Source organism: Vigna unguiculata, chromosome 4 (assembly GCF_037176805.1).
Source record: "Vigna unguiculata cultivar grain cowpea cultivar isolate G323 ecotype 2 chromosome 4, ASM3717680v1, whole genome shotgun sequence".
NCBI lineage: Eukaryota > Viridiplantae > Streptophyta > Magnoliopsida > Fabales > Fabaceae > Vigna > Vigna unguiculata.
This window is the reverse complement of record NC_140795.1, coordinates 3,895,585-3,913,581: the sequence shown is the minus strand read 5'-3', so window position 1 is coordinate 3,913,581 and position 17,997 is coordinate 3,895,585. Positions and strand designations below refer to the sequence as shown.

Here is a 17,997-nt window from a genome sequence, read left to right as displayed (position 1 = left end):
AATAAAAAAATATTAAGTAATAGTTTAAAACAAACATCATTATTCGAGTGTCTACATGATCAATTAAGTGATACACCTCTTTACTTAAGTGACTTGAGGTTTAAGTATAAGAAATACAAAAATAATTCTTTTATCTTTTTGGCTATTACCTATAATCTATTATTCCCATCCATTCTTATTTCAATGTAAGATAAAAACTTGTCAATAATATTCCACATGATGCACTAATAAATTCTCAAACTAATACTTAATCGGAAACAATTTCACGTGAGTTCGATCTATGTGTTAAATGGACAACCTAAATATTATTCAACCAACGATTGAAAATTAGTTGTACTAGACTTCAAAACAAATTGCACCTTAGCATGTAACATTAGTTGTTAATAATCGAGTGTTTTTAAACAGTAATGTTAAAATATTAATATCTCTGGGGTTTTATATTTTGTTCGTAAGTTTCAGTGAAGTTTTAAATAACTCAATTTTCACCTCAAAACCTTCAGATAACGAGTTTATAAAATTAATTTAACTGATTGAAGCAACATCACACAGCTAACTTGAGACATAACATTAAATATTGAAATAAACAATGGCAGGGACAGGGTGTGATACACAGTTTGTAGTTTATTATTATTAGTAGCAGTATTTGAATTGGCACATTGATTAATTTAATATATATCAACTTATCTTCTGCTTCTAAAAAGTGTGTTGTGTCTGCTCTGTATGAGGGATTGGGTGATGAAGATAGAATTAATTAGTGGAGATTTCACATTAATTTGAAGTCTAAAGATCCCTCACTCAGAAAAAGAAAGGAAAAGGGTGATGAAGGAGGATATTTATTGTATGATGTAAATGGAAGTAGCTACATAGAAGGAAGTATATGTTATGAGTGATAGGGGAAAGGCTTGTATCAAACGTTATGCCAGAATCTGTAAAATCTGTAAAAGAAAAAGAGAAAAAAACTCAAAGATAAGGAACTTTGGTTCCTTTTGGTCTGTTTATAAGCAATGATGGTTGTGATGAGTGAAAACACTTTAGCAGAAGCTACAACAAGAAGAGAAGAACAGAAAAAATGTCACCGGTTGGATTACCACCTGGCTTTAGGTTCCATCCAACCGATGAAGAGCTTGTCAACTACTATCTCAAGAGGAAGATCAATGGCCAAGAAATTGAACTTGATATCATTCCTGAAGTTGATCTCTACAAATGTGAACCTTGGGAATTAGCAGGTTTTCTTCTTTCCTTTAACTATATCCTTCAATTCTATTCTTCCAAATACTTTCTTTCTCCTACTTCTCATTCATCCTTTTATACCTCATAATACTTGGCTTGCACATTCTCAACCTCTTCATCACTATCTGATGGATATGCAGTACACCCTTTACCTAGTTACAACATTTAACTATCTGATAGGTAATGTATATGAAAAAAACTACCACCAAAATTGTACCTAACTTTCAATATCTTTTGTGGATCATGCATGTATATATGGCCTACATTTTTGTTTCCCAAGGAGATTCATTATGCAGAGATTTTATATATACGTGGCTTGAGTTTTAATTCACATAAGACATTAACACCACTTTTAACCCAAAAAATCGAGGTATTGAATATATAATAGATCTTTCATCTTATATGGTGTATAACTTTGTCATTTTTATCTGATGTGAAACTTAGACTCACACTTAGATTATTTTTCGACAGTTGTTCAACTGATAGACTGATTTTGGAACATTTTTGTCGTGTTTGCATGGTTAGAGAAATCATTTTTACCGAGTAGAGATCCAGAGTGGTACTTTTTTGGACCCCGGGATAGGAAATACCCGAATGGGTTTAGAACAAATAGAGCAACTCGTGCAGGGTACTGGAAGTCCACTGGAAAAGATAGGAGAGTTTCTTGCCAAAGCAGACCCATTGGCATGAAGAAGACTTTGGTGTACTATAGAGGCAGAGCTCCACAAGGAATCAGAACTGATTGGGTAATGCATGAGTATCGCCTTGATGACAAAGAGTGTGAAGACACCACTGGTTTACAGGTATGTATGTATGCATATATATACATATATTCAACCTATATTAATACATCAACAATGATACATAGACATTTTAACAGCACAATAACCTCTTATGTATCTTTTATATCTTTATTTCGGACACATTTTATAAGTTATCAGTATCACATTGTCATCTTTTTCTTATGTAACCTTCTTTCTATCACATTGTTATCATTTTCACCTCTGTGTATCTCTCTCATAGTGTATGTACACCGGCATTTGTATTCAAAATATGTGACTGTTAGCACCATAAAGTAAAGCTCTTAATGCCTACTCATAATCAAAAGTGATTAAAATAAGACAACAAAACAGTGACCCTGTAGCTACTGCATACCTGTTATACAAAACCAGTGGCAATTCAAATGCAAGATACATTAAAATAATGTTTGAAGAAAGTTGATAAAGTCCTTCTTGCACTTATTTTAATGTTATCTTGAGTATTTAGGTAGTTATGTTTATTGAATTGCTTGTGGCTTTTTAGGTGTACAAGTAGCTTTACTCTTATTCAGTAATTGCTTGCTATCAGTTTTCATAATCAAGTGATATTAGCTTGCTTTAGTTTTAAAATGAATATTTCTAACAAATGCATTACCAACCATGCACACTTGACCACTTTTACAAGGCAGTCAAAACTCCTTTTATGAAATCAATAGTTAACCACTTTAGATTTTTTTGACTTCTAAGTTACTGCAATCAATGGAGAGTGAAACAAGTTAGGAAGTGAAGACGATTTAGGGTGGCATGAGTGTGGCGAATTAGTAAGTTACACCTTCCAAATTAGCTTTACAAGTCACATCTCAGAAAAGTAAATGTTTTTGTTGTCTTTAAAACTAGCCTATGGTACCCACCTGACCCTTTACCTACTTTCAGAAGTCTCTTTTGTTTGTGTGTGCAGTATGCACACTTGTCATCACATATTTGAACCAAAAAGCAAGAAGTTCGATGCTTAAGGGAGTGACAAAAGCATTTTTCATTGATTATTTTCAGCTCCTCTTTTACACCAAAGACAAGGAGCAAAAAAAGATAGATAAGCTTTAGTTCCATATTCCCATGATGATCACTTCATCAGAGTCACACTAGGAACACAGTGAGAATAAAACTTGAAACTGTAGAAAAAAATGAAGTAGATAAGACAATGTACATATTTGGACAGTACAAGAACGTGAAAATTGCATGGCGTGCATGCAAAGCCTTCACTTTTGTAGGAGCTTTATTCCTCCTCTCTCTCATGTTACTTTTTGTTTGTTTATTGTAGGTACTCTATAAACGTATGGCTGACATATTCTTTACTTGTGTTACTCTAATACCTCTAAAATGACACCTTCTTCTTTATATTATTGCATGTACAATATAATATAGTGTAATGTAATGAGACAAAACTACTATCCTCTTTATTATCCCTATCCCTTCTTCATTAAAATTCTTTAGTTATCTGTTCAACCTTCCAACCCTGATCTTCAATTATTAGATTCTATGTAAGCCATTTAAGGCTTCTGCATCTCATAAAGCAGCAACAATTCTCCCATCACTTTCATTCTGTGTCGGTCACTTTTTACTTTATTCCTAAACACCAAAACTGACAAATGGGTACTATACTATACCCCCAGAAAATTTACAAATAATTAAGATAATAAAAAGGAGAGGGATAGTACCAGTCAATTGTACCAACCAAATATTCGTTGTAAATAAACTAATATCTAAACCAGAATGTGCTAATTCAGGTCATGGTGATTTTGGCATCTATAATATGTTCACCCTTTTGGTAACCACAAAAGTCTCCACTTGATTAGGACACAGTAGCAGCATTTTTAATATTCTTAATAAGAAACATGGACAGAACATTTAGCACTCTTTGAATCTTTGTGCCACTGGCTTGTTCAGAGGTTTTCTTTTATGGTTTTAACCTCCACCAGTGTAGATCCGTTTAGGCCTCAGTTTTTGACCACACTGCTTTTGTTGATCATTTCAAATGTAGGCAATAAAAAGACCTAAAAGCAATAATTGGTTGGAAAATCCTACACTATCCTTCTGTGTTACTTTAGGCTGCATTAGTTTATATGTATCCAAAAGAGAAAAGTGACACCAACAAAAGTCCAAATGAAGTTCCTTTAGCACAGTAGTTAACTATGTTAATAACTACCTTGCAGGATACTTATGCATTGTGCCGGGTGTTCAAGAAAAATGGAATCTGTTCTGAGATTGAAGAGCAAGGACAATGTAGTATAGCACTAACTGAGAGCTGCCAAACCATAATTAATGAGTGTGAAACCATGTCTCCTGACATACCAGGTGCATCATCATCATGCTTGGAAGAGGAAGACAAAGATGATTCATGGATGCAGTTCATCACAGAAGATGCATGGTATTCTTCTAATGCAGCTATGGTTGGTGGTGAAGAACTCTCACATGTTACATTTACAAACTAATATTTTGAAGACCTAATGGCAGGCCAGATTGGTGGTGAATAACTTGGGAGCCGGATATAAATATAAATATATATATACATTTCATCATATAATAAGATTTTTATACCTTTTCCATATAACTGTTATTAAGAGATTTAACTTTTGCTTTTCTGATTATCATTATACTTAATTGGTGAGGATGGTTTGGTTTGTTTTTGGTTTGGTGGGCTTGTTAATTAGGATCATATTATTGCATTGATTTTATACATTTTTGTACTAACCTCTATCTCGAGGTGATCTGGGTGTTATTTGTGGAATAAATATAAATCACAACTCAAGTGTTAATTATTTTTATTATGTTTTTTCATTTGCAGAAGGAATTCTAGCAGTGAAAGGCAGTTAAGAGTATAATCAACTATGCTAATGCTTGTTTACCAAAATTTCAGAGTGTTTATTCCAGTAACTTTGAAACCTATTGATCTCTAAAGACAAAAATTAAGAAAACTTTAGTCCAATGAAATTCTTAGATGATTGAAGAGACTACTCAAACATTGCTTTCGAATTACATAAAAAGAATATTCAAAAGAACTGCATAATAGAGTAATTGACAGAACTACTAAAACATTCCACATAACTTTGCAATTTGAGCAGCACACAGAATATCATGTGTGACTGTAACTCCTTCATGTCTCCATGTCAAGTGCAAAAATCCAATCACAGCTTTCATTGTTTAAATTCATCAGCTATTAACATGAAAGAGCTTGCATTTCAATGTCTACCACCTCCAAATTCCTAAGATGAGAAAAATATATCAGATACAAGTATAACTAACAAGAATCACATAGAAGATTCATTTATCATTTTGATGAAGGATCAACCTGAGAGATAGGCGTGGTAACTTCATTCTCCACACCCCTTATGCTTATTTTCAAGTTATGGTTCTTTATACACAACTGCACAAATATCTCTAAAAGTGAAAACAAGAGAATAGATAAATGAAAGAAACAATAAAAACTATGACAGAATAAACATCCTATTTTTCATAAATGCATAAAACCTATTCAAACTATAAAAATACAAAGTAAAATTAAAAAAAAAAAACCTCCTACAAGGTCTTAGGATAAACAAATTTGATTGATGAGTTCATTTTTACACAGATATGACTTGAAGATGTTACAGATATTCTGTTTTGATTTTTCACTAATAATTGGACTTTATTCTTCTGAGAATAGTTGAGTTTCATGTTTTAATTTTCTATGAACATTGTATGAACAGATTCCTACATTCAGAGTCTCCGAATATGATTATGATAAGATGTTTACAATCTCAAGAAATCGAGTATGGATGTGTTTATGATGAATTTTTCCATAACTACTTTTAAGAAAAGAAAAAAGAAAATACAATTCTACCTAATAAAAATTAACTTGTGAATAAACTGATCTATATCAGTCTTTCATATTAGATTTAATTTATAAAATGACTTATTTCATTGTTTTCCTTAAACTTGAGAAGATGTTTATCTAAACTAATTCTTACATAGATTTTTGGTTAATGCAATTGCAAGATCAAAGATTTATAAACGTGTAAAACAAGTTTTAAACCACCAATTTACTGATAGAATGAACTGAAATTTCATGTTTGAGCTTCATCAGTAAAATTCTCTTTCAAATCTGCAACTACTTTCGCAATTGTCCACTCCTTTAGAAGTTCTAAATATCCATCCTTAAACAATTGAAATTTATTTATAAAGCTGATTTTAACATATCATTCTCTGATATAAAACTCAGTCCAATGAAAAGAATATTATACATCAAACAAATTAGGCCATGGTTATAGGACAGTAACTGAAGTTACTTCTGGTTAATAGAGAAAATGCTGAAAGAACATTGATTAAGGATTAGACACAGAAAGTTTGGAAATTGAGAATGAAAAATAAATAAGAGTGCCTAACAATAACACAGTAGAAATGTGAATGTATCCTTTCAATTATATATTATCTTTTTTCATATTTTCGTTAACTTTTAAAGTTTACTTGAGTGAAGAAAATCAGTAGAAAAAGTTTTAAACTTTAGCCTAATTCATTTAATCTTTTTATTGACAGTTACAAATTCTAATTTAGACTTCACATTTCTTGGTCAATTTCTAATTTTTAACATAATCCAAGTCTCAACACAATCAAAGCAGCAAGTTTCCAAAAATAAAACAAGTAAAGGAAGATATTTTAGAGTGTTTAATCAAATAATTCTGAACTCAATTCATTTCTATAACCTATGATGTTAGATGTAAAAGACCAACATTCAAAACTTTAATGCAATGACATCCCATGAAGAACACTATTTAAACTTGATTTTAAATTACATAAAGAAGGCTAATTACATAAAAAATACAATATTAATAATAGGATACTTATCACATGCATATAAATATCATGAGAAGGTTCTAAACAAAACTATTTATAGAGGAATTGACTAAAGAAAGATGAAAAACTAAACTGATACCTAATAAAAAAATAGTTTGTATAATACAATGAATATGATGGAACTACGAAAACATTTCACATGGCTTTCAAATGTGAAGAACATCATATAAGAACTCTTTTGTCACCTCATGTCAAGTGCAAAAATCCAATCACACCTTCCATTGTTCAAACTTATCAGCTGTTAACATGAAAGAACCTGCATTTCTATGCCCACCACCTCCAAATTCCTAATAGAAGAGAAAAAGATATTAACTAAAAGTATAACCAACAAGAGTCTCAAAAAAGATGCAATTAGCTATTTGATAAAGGAAAAACCTGAGTGATAGGTGTGGTATCTTCTTTCTCCTCACTCCTCAGACTTATTTTTAGCAGTTGGTCATTTTCAAGCTCTGGTACTTTATACACAACTGCACCAATACCTCTACAAGTAAAAATAAGTGCATAATTAAGATCAGATATCAATTCCTTAATTATGTTCTGATTCTCCACTAGTTGTTCACCATGGTTTAATCTTCTATATACATTGTATAAACAGCTCTGTATTCAGAGCGTTAAGAGTAACAGCAACATGATTTAATTAATAGTAATAAGAAATTAAAATGAACAAACCTCAACTTCATTTCCTTGCTTTTAGTAGCTAATTGATGTCCCAATTCACTTCTTAGCAGTGAAAGAGTAGAATCTGCATTGACAGCCTACAAAACACAAATGGTTGCAAACAACAAGATTCTCTTTAGTTCTTTCCTAATAAAGAGAAGTTTGAAAAACAAAACTAAGGTTCAATATAAGTATTAAAAATTATCATCTATTCATGAATAACTAAAAACTGCAGATGGATGGTTTAAAGAAATTTGACTGCAAAACTAAGGAATAGAGTGGAAGTAGAGGAATAGATAGTGAGATCTTAAAAGAAGGAAACATCAACCATACCAGGCAATGACCAAATGCACCATTCCCAAGGGCAATTTCATATGACTTGCTGAGACAATCATCAATTAACTTTTGCTTGAGTGATAAGCTTTGCATACCTCTACTAATGATAGCATTCAAGTCTAGAGAAAGCAACTGCCATAATATACAAAATTGTCAGTTATTTCAACTATTCATACAAATGACTTATCACTCTATCTTGGTGGCAATATATAAATATGAAAACAAAGAACTATCACTATCACTCTTAATGAGGGAGGGAAAATTTAGCGGAGAATAACGTAGAATCACTACAATGAACTTGTTCCAATCCAAGTCCGTCAAATGACATCATTAGGATCATCCACCGTATCCGAGGTATTATCCACTTTGAAACCAGGAACTTCATCATGATTTTGTCTTTTAAAGACACCTTCTAAAGATAAAACCGTAATGAATTTTAGACTCCAAAGTGGACAATATTTCGGATGAGATGACCCTAACCATGTCACTCAACGGACATGACATCAAAACAGAACTCATGGGCAAATTTACATGACAAAACAAAGGAGTAAAAAAACATCTTCATGCACTGACCAATTCCTCAATGTGCTTGTTCAAATTAGAGAACACAAACACAAATTCAAATATACAAAGTCTTACATTGTGAGTGTATTCCAATCAGATTCTAATGATAATCAGAAAGTTTAGAAAACAATGAAAGACACAGGAAGCAGATTACCTGGTCAAACAAGGAAGGATTTTTCCTGGCATCAAATTCAATGTTCAAATCCTTCAAACCACTGCTAAAAGCTTTGCTGTTCTGGAGTCTCCACCTCCACAGGTCCACATCTTCAACATACAGAAAAAGTTGTCTGGCACGCTCAAATTCATCAAGAACTGGGGAGTGCTTAGCTGCAATATCAGGACTCAAAAGCTTATCTTTGAAGTAATCAAATGCAATAGTAGCCCCACTCCTCTCCATGTCAAGAACCTTAACCACATTTTCACCAAGTGAATCCTCCTTCCCCAACCTCTCAAGGGCAGTCTTGTGATGGTCCAAAACAATCACCCTACATCCCAAGAAAAAACTCAATCGTATTATACCTAAAAGATAACTCAAACCTATTCTACGGACAAAAGTACAGAAAAATTAAAAACTGCATCTTTTACAAGGAAAACAGCAAACAAAGCAAGAACCTTGGAACTTTGGTAGAGATTTCCTCAATAAAACCATCCGGCCCCACAAAATCTAGGAGGTAAAGATCATCAATTTCATCCAGAGGAAGATCTTCCGCCCTGAAAAATTCAATCAAAGACAAAAAATACATACACATAAATCAAAAGGCATAGCAATAGCATGCATGGCAGAACAATGACGGATAGCAGAATGAATGGTACAAATACTGATACTGCTGAATGAGGGAAAAACCTGATGGGGTTGTAAACAGTGTTGGGAAAGAAAAGAGGGGAGAATGAAGATGTGGCCTTGAAGTAAAGGTGTGCAGCGAGAGCAGCAAAAGCACCATCCGGACAAGGGTAGTGGTAAAGTACTGCAGCTGAACAGTGATGATGGTTATCGTTCTTCTTCAAACCCATTTTTATGGCATTGGAGATGTTGTGCAGTTTGGCTTGCGACATCAACATTGTGCAAGTTCTGTTCTGTTGAATTTAATGTAACATCATTGAATCATGTATTTTGTGTCAGGACAAGCTGGCACAGTTTGAGATTTTAACTGCACCAGAAACAGATATTATCTAATGGGTGTTGTTTAACTGATTTTGAAATCAAGTGTTTGATAAAACTGAGGTTTTTCTATGGCCAGGATTGTGTGCAGCGTATGGATATTTATGGAACCTTTATTAATCAGAATATATTCCAGCAAGTTGATCAGATAAACTAGGTTAAATTTAAGTCTGTGGTGTGATAGATTTGGGATATAATGTTAAGATGGATTTGTTGGATTTGAAGGAATGAACTTGAGTGTTTTTTTATTAGATTTAAAAGATAAAGTAGATAAATTTAAAGATAATTTTTGTAAAAGTTAGGTAATGATTTAATGGTTGTGAAATACTTAAAAGAAAAGTTTGAATAGATAAATTTTAAAATTTATCAAATATCTTTAATAATAAAAATATAATAAAATTATAATTAGATAAATTAAAAATATTAAAATTTTTAAAATATATTAATTATTATTAATTTTATTTAAATTTTTATATATATCGATAATAATAGTTATATATATTATAAAGTTTTAACAATATCTTAATTATTATTAAATATTATATACTTATATTAATTAATAATTATTATTTTATATATATCATTAGTTATTATATATTAATATATTAATCATTATATTTAAAATAAAATTTAATTATTATATATTATTAATAATAATTATAATATGTATATAAATTATTTAGTATATATATATATATATATATTAAAATGATAAATAATTATTTTAATTTAAAATATTTAAATTTAAATTAACGGTCATTTAAATGATAAAAGTAGAAATGTATTTAAACAAGTTGTGATCAGATAAATCTGGTTAAATTTAAGTAAAATAAATAAATTCAGTTAGGTTTATCTTAAGAAGATACCATGATGGAAAAGAGATGCACTGATATAAATTATTATTATCATTTGGTGATAAAATTTATTTCATTAGTAGAATCACATATTACGTGTATAGATATCCTCTCCTTTTTTTTTTTCTTTTTTGTTTATTACAGATAATTAACTTAATTTAAAAGAATAATTAATGGTTAGTAATCTCCGGGGTGGAGATAGTAAAAGCTCATGCATAAACTTTCCGGGTCAAAACCTGGTTCAGTCCGGCCCATATAAACTAAAGCATTTGTTTAGCTTTGCTGAGGAAACAGTTGCAATGGCTAACATGGTTTTTGTTGGTGTTAAGGTAGCTGCTGTTTCTCTACCACCATTACCCATTACAAACAATGCTCTAACTTTCGATTCCACCCAGAAGAGACACTTCCTTCCTCTGAATTGCTCCCAAACCAATAACAGAACAACCTCTTTCTCTTCTTCCTTCTCAATCTCATCATCACCCCTTACAAACAAGGGTGGTTGTTCTGTGTTGCCGTGTCTCCCTCCTGCTTCGTCTGAATCCTCAACCTCATCATTTTCCACTGCTAAACCCTCTACCCCTTTTCCTTCAACTAAGCTTTACGTCAGTGGTTAGCTACTCTTACTCTTCTACTGTTCTTACACTTTTTTTTTTTATCCAAATTGATGTACGAAGTGATAAAGTTTTCAGCTTTTTCTTTTTTCTTTTTTGGGTCTCCCTCCGGTTGGGTGCTGGTGTTACTGAACAACAAAAGTTTTATCTGTTGTTACTAGTGGAAAATTTGAATTAAAAAGGGTCTTACTCTACTTCTTTTAGTGAGAGGTAGGTTGATTGTGGAGAATGCTTCCCTTATTTCATTGGAAAATGATGGTTTTATTACATGGGAATTTTCGCATTGGAAGCATTCTGAATCTTGTCTAGTGGCTGCAATGGTGGTGCCATCATTGTTTAACTGATATCTGGTATTTGGAGGAAAGGGATAGTGCTATGGATTTGATCTGCGGAAGAATTATTGTGGATGGCATTTTTTGTTAGTACTATTGTGGATTTGACTTTGGGCATAAATGTTTTGCTTTGCAGAAGAGTTTGATACAATAGTGGAAGAAGGTGACCTGTATCTCTAGCATCAATTCAGTGTTGACACCTTATTGTTTAACTTTTATGGATAAAGAAAGAGGAATGATGTTAAGAGACAATTTATATGAATTCTTCTGCTAGAATAATATTTTCAGTTTCAACTGTTAACTGCTCTGTGTCTATTTAACAATTTAGCAAAAATTCTTTTTTCATCTATCAACCAACATTAAGCTAGGCATTTTGTTCAAACCTTTTGCAAATTGTGTAAGCATTTCATCCGTTGGGCACCTTGATGTGCCTCATATTAAGCTACGATTGCTCTTGATTCAATGACCATTTGCCATATGTTGCTAAAGTCTGCAGACTGTATCCGTTACCTTTTACGCATATTAGGAAGAATTCTTGCTATTTGTTATGAATTTCTTGGATATTTGATTATATATATGTTATTTTTGGACAACAACTTTTTAAATGTTATTTCTTGTTCTTTTCAGGGTTATCATTTCGTACCACTGAAGAAAGTTTGCGAAATGCTTTTAAGAATTTTGGTCAACTCGTGGAAGGTAGGAAAATGATATGATATTTTCCTCTTTGTCAATCATGTTTTTTGACTAAAATTTAGGGTGCAGTATCTGTTAGTCATTTGCCAGTTCTTATCAATTTGTTGGTAACACTTTCTACTTCTAAAATATTTGCCTAACTTTACAACAGTCAAGCTGGTGATGGATAGAATCGCAAATAGACCAAGAGGGTTTGCTTTTCTTCGCTACGCAACTGAAGAAGAATCTCAGAAGGCTATTGAGGGAATGCATGGAAAGGTATGATATCATTTGGTTTATTGCCGTTGTTAAATTGTTGTCATGTTCTGTGTTAATTCATTGACTAAATTTTATAATGCCTCCAAGACTTATCTTGGCCACAACGGTGGATTTTAAATTTTTTAAAGTGAATGAATTAGAATATAACCATGATTGCATTTATGTAGCAAACTAATCTAGAAACTACATTGAGCTCTCCTAGTGATAAGAGAGTCAAAGCAGCATTATGTATGAAACTGAGTGAGATCAGTCGACTGTCTTTGAAGCATCTTATTGTTTAAGTGTGAAGATTTGTAACTCTGAAAACTCAAGATACTATCAACTGAAACTGTCAAAGGATCACTAGAAAACCAGATCCTTTAAAGCAGACCTGGAACTACTGTGCTCCCTTTGATTAGGGGTCTAAATTGTTGTATTATCTTGAATGTCAGTTATTCATTTTTTTTTCCTATTTGCCACCTTTAATTAACAGAAAAAAGAAAAAAGTTTTAAACTATGCTGGATGCTTATAAGAAAGAAACTACTTTTTCAGTTTTTGGATGGCAGGGTCATATTTGTGGAAGTTGCCAAACCGAGATCAGAGCTACCGCAGCGGAAAAGGGAAGGCACAAGATTTTAATACGAAGATCCACAGTTTGTCCATTGCAGTGTACTTGACCCTTTATAAAACATGTTGCTTATGTTTAAAGTATTGGCTTTAACACTTGACAAGAGTACTGAATTGATTGAAATATTGTCACTTTTTCGATCAAATTAATGAGTGGATAACATTGTATGGAGGTGAACTACTTGACTATTGTCAGACCAATCACTGACCAAAGAATGCTTAATATTTCAATCTGGTAATCAAGCTTAAAAGAGGGAACAAGTTCAGAACAGTAAATTCAACAATGAAGAAACAATGTTTATAATCTATGATTAAAAAGAATGATACAGAAAGAAAATCCGAATACATGACACTCTCTCAAGCTTAATACATGGACACAATATGTTTTCCAGAGGCAATCCTTTGTCAGAAGAATAATATGATGTTTAGTGACCTGCGATGCTTGTCCAAGCTTCCCTGGTACACCCTTGTCACTGATGTGTGTCACTGATATATGTGTAACATGCAACTACAAAGACAGATGCAAATGGTAGAAATAAAACTAACTTACAGACTTGCTGCTATGTGTCTATTTGGTTAAAGTAACTGTAACACGATACAAGCCAGAACAAATAATGCCACCAGCCCCCGCATGAATTATTGGACATGAAATGTTTTAACGTGGAAGAAGAAAGTTGTCGGAAAAAAGAATTGGAAATCAGATGCTTGTGAATTAGACAATTAGATCACAGCTACCTAAATCAGGTCCTTATTTCTCACAGCTTTTTTTTCTTGTTCTTTTTCTCTAATACCATGATTATGAATGTTGTAAAAATGGAATGGAAGGCTATGAGCACACACGAGCTCGTTGCCCGTCCCTCTCTTCCAAGGCCGCAATTAAAGAATTTCCATCTCTTTCGGCTAAACATCTTTTATATGGAACAAACCCTCTTGCAGGCTTCTGGGGTGCAGCTCCTTCCCCTTGATATTTTTCACACTTAGAATCAACAGCATCTGAGTTCTTGCCTTGGTTTTCCATGTCACAAACTGATTCTGTGTTGGAACCAGTGCAACAACTTTCCTCCTCTCTTGCTCTTACTTTCAAAGAGGGCCTAAGAGGCATGGGATTTAGGATCTGGTTGCATGGGCTGACACAGAAAGCTGGGAGGCCTTGGTACAAACTCCACTGTGGAAAAGATGCATCAGGTACACATTCACTGAGGCACACGTTCTCCTTCGGTGGCTCTTGGCTGTAATCAGCTCCATCAGAATCAGGTGTTATGGCCCAGTTGCCACCAACCAAGCCTAGTGATAATTGTGTATCTACTTGCTCGGTTGATTGGCCAGGCTTCTCATTCCCAACATCATCCACTTCATCAGACTTCACAGTTATTGCCTTACCATTATCATCTATGTTCTGTAACTTATGATTATCTACCATAGACACTGTTCTTCCAAAAAGCTTAATACTAGTGGTCTGTGGCATATTGGTAGAATCTTCTATAACATATTCAGTTTCCTTGGTACTAAACTCGGGCTTCTGCAGTAACACCAGAGAATTCGAAAGTTAGTTTAACCTTGACCACAATAGTTGCACAAGCTTATCCAAAAAGAACTTTTAGGATAAAAAATTATAAAGGAAAAAGATTAAATTTATTTCCGGTAAGTCATTTTGAAAAAACTATATGGGAGAATTTCTGTAATTTAACTTATACATAAACTAATTTTAATTTCTGGAGAAGTCATTTTTTTTTCTTATCTTTCTCTCTTAAAAGTTCTACTAGAATCGCTAGACTTTCAAAAGATAAATCATAGAAATCAAGAATCTTATCATACCATGCACATGTTTGGGTAGGAAACAATGGATAAAGGAACTGAAGCTGGAGATCCTTTCTCTTCCTCCTCAGATGCTTTGGATGTCATACAATCATTTTCCTTTTCAACAGGTGACAAGCTGACGGAGTGAATATCAGTGGTGCAAGAGTTTGGTGAAAGGCATCTGTTATTCTGCTCTGAAAATGCAGACCCAAATGCTTCCGAACCAACCGTAGATAGCACAGAGGTAGGAGATGGGGTGTCTTTCTCTGCAACCAACAGGTTTGTGGATTGAGATGTTTCAGTTTCATTAGGTATGGTATGTCCTTTGAAAGCATCAAGTGATTTTCGGGGATATGGATGGAGGGGTTTTCTCTTAGGCCGAGGAGGAGGTATGTTAATTGGCTGTATAGAACTCTCAGCACTTCCCTCAGATTCCCTAACAACCTGAAACCAAGTAGAGTGTGATGCTTGAGAACACAGAAGTGAACAAATTCATCTAACTTCAAATGCTATTAAATTGAAAATGATTATAATAGCCTACAAGCTCCCAGTAGAAATTATTTACTGAAGTTTTAAATAAATAACAATATTAACCTTAGAAAAAAACTTTTGAGCATGGCTTCGAATCTGAACAGCTGTTTTGGTACCTATATGCTCTGCATGAAAAGAAAATGATTTTCATCTGACATGAAGACAATGAAAATAGGAATATTTCAGATTAATAACTCAGGACAAAGAGTTTACCTTCAATTTGGCGCCACCCTCGACCGTACAATTTCAAAGCTTCAAGGAACTTTTGATGCTCTTCCTCTGTCCACTTCTCCCTTTGTTTAGTAATGGTATATGGTTTCCTCACCTGATGAACATTGAAATAAGTTTCAGATATCAAAGCTAAAAGTGGAACACCAAGGTCTCCACTAAGAGGAATACTTTAACATCTAAAGTGAAGCAACCTTGGGAGTATGGCCGTTTCCAACAGAAGGTATATGAGCAACATTTTCAGATTGTTTTGCAGCATTTGAATGGCAGTTACTAGCTAAGCCTGATATGGTTGATCTCGTGCTTTCTATTTGATCCTACATTAGTAGTAATTGATGAATCAATAACTTCGCTCCAATGAAAAAATAAAGGGAATAAAGGAAACAGAAGTAGAAAATCTCATCATGAAAGAAAATGATGCTCACTAGAATATATAAGTTCCTTTTAAGAAATAAAGTCACTGGATGAATTCATAATGAAATTCTCTTTCTTACAAATAAAAGAGGACAAAAGTCTCCACAAGATTGAATGCAAGACGATTGAGACCAGCTTCCAATTAAGCAGCAGCATATCATACAGAGTCTAAAAGAGCTGACTTGTCATCTCTTCCAAACACACATACTAACCAATTCAACTATCCGCAAACCAAATCAAATATTCATTTACATTCTAGTGAAAACACTGTCAATAATGTCATATGAAAAATAATCAGCTGAAGCCAATTTGGTCCCTTCTATGAAATTCCTGTCCAAAACCTCTAGCGGAATGGAGGATTAAAATTATCTTTCAAAATTGCATCTGCATAACATTGGCTGCACTTGTTTGCAATTACTCAAGGTTCTTTAGTCTTTCTTTTATTACGACTTCAACTTAAAACCTGTGATACATGCATGGGATGTGAAATTCTTCCCAAATTAAATGTACAGTACAGGTCCGTTAATATCCGTTTTAAAACATAAAAATTTTAAACTAGCATAAATGGAAGAAAGTATTTATTAATAGTTGGGAAACATTTACAATATAAGGAATTAATAATTTCACATCTCCAAAGGATGAATAGATCTGATTTATTAAAGAGAAACAGAAACGGATAAACGGATTAAAACGGTAAAAGAATCCTAAACCATAACTGAAAAACTGTCAACTTAACAAAAAATGATCTAGTTAGTACACAAGACATACCAAATATTAGCTTCTTATCCCAGTCACATATCTAGTTCTTTTTAATGATCTATATTTGTAGATGCCACCGAAGAAATACAGAATATTAATTTAGGAGGATCAGATCAAACATTGAGTTAGGCACTATTCCTAAGAAATTAGAAGCTAGTAAGCTGGAAATTTAAAAAAAGCGATAATGGTGCAGTAACTTAGATGCTGATCAAGCCACCACTTAAAACCCCATTTCTTTTAGTTGCTTTAAGAAAGATTAAATCGAATAAATCTAAGAATCTGCCAATCCATTTTTCATACAACATCCAACATGACCACAAAAGTCTACACAAATAGAAGACGAACAACAAGAACAAAGAAAAAAGAATCCACATAAGTTCCATGTTTCTAATCTAGAGAATGAACAAAAATCAAAGGGTGCTCTAGAAAAGTGGCAGGTTGGAGTGTTTCTTTGCTATACCTGCATCTCCATTGGAGCAAAATGAGAGTCAGCCCTGTCTCAGAAAACACCCAAAACCTCCACAGAGACTAACCCCAGCAGCCAACAACAACAACAGCTGTCACCAATCAAACCACACCAACAAAAAAGTGAATTTTTTGGAAAATAAATCACATAGCATTATTCATAATTTCCTGCTCCATGTTCTCTCAGATACCAAAATTAAACAGCTCAACTTTTTTTTTCTTTCAAAATAGAAATATAAGAGCCAATGCTCAAATCAGATCAACAAGTTACAAATGGCAAATACACGCGAAGAACTAAATCCGAAGTATGTTCTTCTTGTTCCTAACACACACACGCAAAATTGAGAACAGTGAATACCTCTGATTTTCAGACACCCCAAATCGGCAGTTCTAGATTCAATAGTAAAGATGCGAACTTTCTCGGAAAATAAAAATTTTCCGAGAAAATCAAGGCACCCCAGATGGCGAATTGGAAGAGAGCAATGAAAGATTGCGTGAGCAGAGAAGGGGAGGAGAATGTGAGAAAGAGAGACTATAAATTATGAAAATAAAAATAAAAATTAGAAAAAAGGGAGAAAAAGGAGAGAGTGACACGTCAGATTGAGAAAATATTTTGAAAGAAAAAAATAAAAGAAAAAGAAATTTCCATGGACGATTCGAGAAGGCATTAAGGTTTTGTGGCTGAGAACGGTCCGGGCCCAAAGACACGTGGCGATTGTTTGTGATGTCTGATATTTAGTTTTTATTGGGAGAAAATAAAAATAAAAAATTGGTAGAAAAAAAAATGTGATGCTGCAGATTTAATTGTGGAAGACATTAGTGCAGAGAAGATAATTGAGAAGATTTTTATTATAATA

The 17,997-nt window shown here is 33.2% G+C and overlaps 4 protein-coding genes across 7 annotated transcripts; 2 read left to right on the top strand and 2 right to left on the bottom strand.

Annotated features, from left to right (window-relative positions):
• The first annotated feature begins 1,017 nt into the window (after positions 1-1,017).
• NAC057 (NAC domain containing protein 57) lies at positions 1,018-4,808 on the top strand. Its single transcript, XM_028067338.2, has 3 exons — positions 1,018-1,226; positions 1,756-2,033; positions 4,199-4,808. The coding sequence occupies exons 1-3, from the start codon at positions 1,070-1,072 to the stop codon at positions 4,475-4,477; spliced, it is 714 nt and encodes a 237-aa protein (XP_027923139.1). The 5' UTR covers positions 1,018-1,069; the 3' UTR covers positions 4,478-4,808.
• Positions 4,809-4,951: 143 nt separating this feature from the next.
• Positions 4,952-9,621, bottom strand: LOC114181022 (DHHA1 domain protein). 2 transcript variants are annotated; one of them, XM_028067336.2, is made up of 9 exons: positions 9,277-9,621; positions 9,045-9,143; positions 8,587-8,917; positions 7,866-8,000; positions 7,545-7,630; positions 7,251-7,356; positions 7,091-7,162; positions 5,335-5,409; positions 4,952-5,248 (listed from the first exon to the last, which is right to left on the bottom strand). In XM_028067336.2, exons 1-9 carry the CDS (start codon positions 9,489-9,491, stop codon positions 5,225-5,227), a joined length of 1,143 nt encoding a protein of 380 aa, XP_027923137.1. In that variant the 5' UTR covers positions 9,492-9,621; the 3' UTR covers positions 4,952-5,224. The 2 variants fall into 2 exon arrangements, with proteins under 2 accessions (XP_027923137.1, XP_027923138.1); XM_028067337.2 differs by having other exon boundaries at positions 7,061-7,162; positions 9,277-9,617.
• Positions 9,622-10,725: 1,104 nt separating this feature from the next.
• On the top strand, positions 10,726-13,124 carry LOC114181886 (RNA-binding (RRM/RBD/RNP motifs) family protein). Of its 2 annotated transcripts, none has more exons than XM_085672523.1 (4): positions 10,726-11,054; positions 12,016-12,084; positions 12,233-12,339; positions 12,886-13,124. In XM_085672523.1, the coding sequence occupies exons 1-4, from the start codon at positions 10,745-10,747 to the stop codon at positions 12,994-12,996; spliced, it is 597 nt and encodes a 198-aa protein (XP_085528649.1). In that variant the 5' UTR covers positions 10,726-10,744; the 3' UTR covers positions 12,997-13,124. The 2 variants fall into 2 exon arrangements, with proteins under 2 accessions (XP_085528649.1, XP_027924328.1); XM_028068527.2 differs by having other exon boundaries at positions 10,728-11,054; positions 12,872-13,124.
• A 98-nt stretch (positions 13,125-13,222) lies between these two features.
• Positions 13,223-17,673, bottom strand: LOC114181885 (protein REVEILLE 7-like). 2 transcript variants are annotated; one of them, XM_028068525.2, is made up of 7 exons: positions 17,499-17,673; positions 17,136-17,232; positions 15,697-15,819; positions 15,488-15,599; positions 15,338-15,399; positions 14,762-15,187; positions 13,223-14,465 (listed from the first exon to the last, which is right to left on the bottom strand). In XM_028068525.2, exons 2-7 carry the CDS (start codon positions 17,145-17,147, stop codon positions 13,773-13,775), a joined length of 1,428 nt encoding a protein of 475 aa, XP_027924326.1. In that variant the 5' UTR covers positions 17,148-17,232; positions 17,499-17,673; the 3' UTR covers positions 13,223-13,772. The 2 variants fall into 2 exon arrangements, with proteins under 2 accessions (XP_027924326.1, XP_027924325.1); XM_028068524.2 differs by lacking the exons at positions 17,136-17,232; positions 17,499-17,673 and adding an exon at positions 15,997-16,280.
• Between the last annotated feature and the right edge of the window lie 324 nt (positions 17,674-17,997).

Coding starts and splice junctions, on each gene's coding strand:
- LOC114181022 (XM_028067336.2), bottom strand. CDS start 9,491: ATGTTGATGTCGCAAGCCAAACTGCACAACATCTCCAATGCCATAAAA. Junction 9,144..9,276: donor ACTGTTTACAACCCCATCAG/GTTTTTCCCTCA, acceptor TGAATTTTTCAG/GGCGGAAGATCTTCCTCTGG. Junction 8,918..9,044: donor ATCTCTACCAAAGTTCCAAG/GTTCTTGCTTTG, acceptor CTTGGGATGTAG/GGTGATTGTTTTGGACCATC.
- LOC114181886 (XM_085672523.1), top strand. CDS start 10,745: ATGGCTAACATGGTTTTTGTTGGTGTTAAGGTAGCTGCTGTTTCTCTA. Junction 12,085..12,232: donor TTTTGGTCAACTCGTGGAAG/GTAGGAAAATGA, acceptor ACTTTACAACAG/TCAAGCTGGTGATGGATAGA. Junction 12,340..12,885: donor TTGAGGGAATGCATGGAAAG/GTATGATATCAT, acceptor TTTGGATGGCAG/GGTCATATTTGTGGAAGTTG.
- LOC114181885 (XM_028068524.2), bottom strand. CDS start 16,077: ATGATATGCTGCTGCTTAATTGGAAGCTGGTCTCAATCGTCTTGCATT. Junction 15,600..15,696: donor GAAACGGCCATACTCCCAAG/GTTGCTTCACTT, acceptor AATGTTCATCAG/GTGAGGAAACCATATACCAT. Junction 15,188..15,337: donor CTCAAAAGTTTTTTTCTAAG/GTTAATATTGTT, acceptor ACTTGGTTTCAG/GTTGTTAGGGAATCTGAGGG.
- NAC057 (XM_028067338.2), top strand. CDS start 1,070: ATGTCACCGGTTGGATTACCACCTGGCTTTAGGTTCCATCCAACCGAT. Junction 1,227..1,755: donor TGAACCTTGGGAATTAGCAG/GTTTTCTTCTTT, acceptor TTGCATGGTTAG/AGAAATCATTTTTACCGAGT. Junction 2,034..4,198: donor AAGACACCACTGGTTTACAG/GTATGTATGTAT, acceptor ACTACCTTGCAG/GATACTTATGCATTGTGCCG.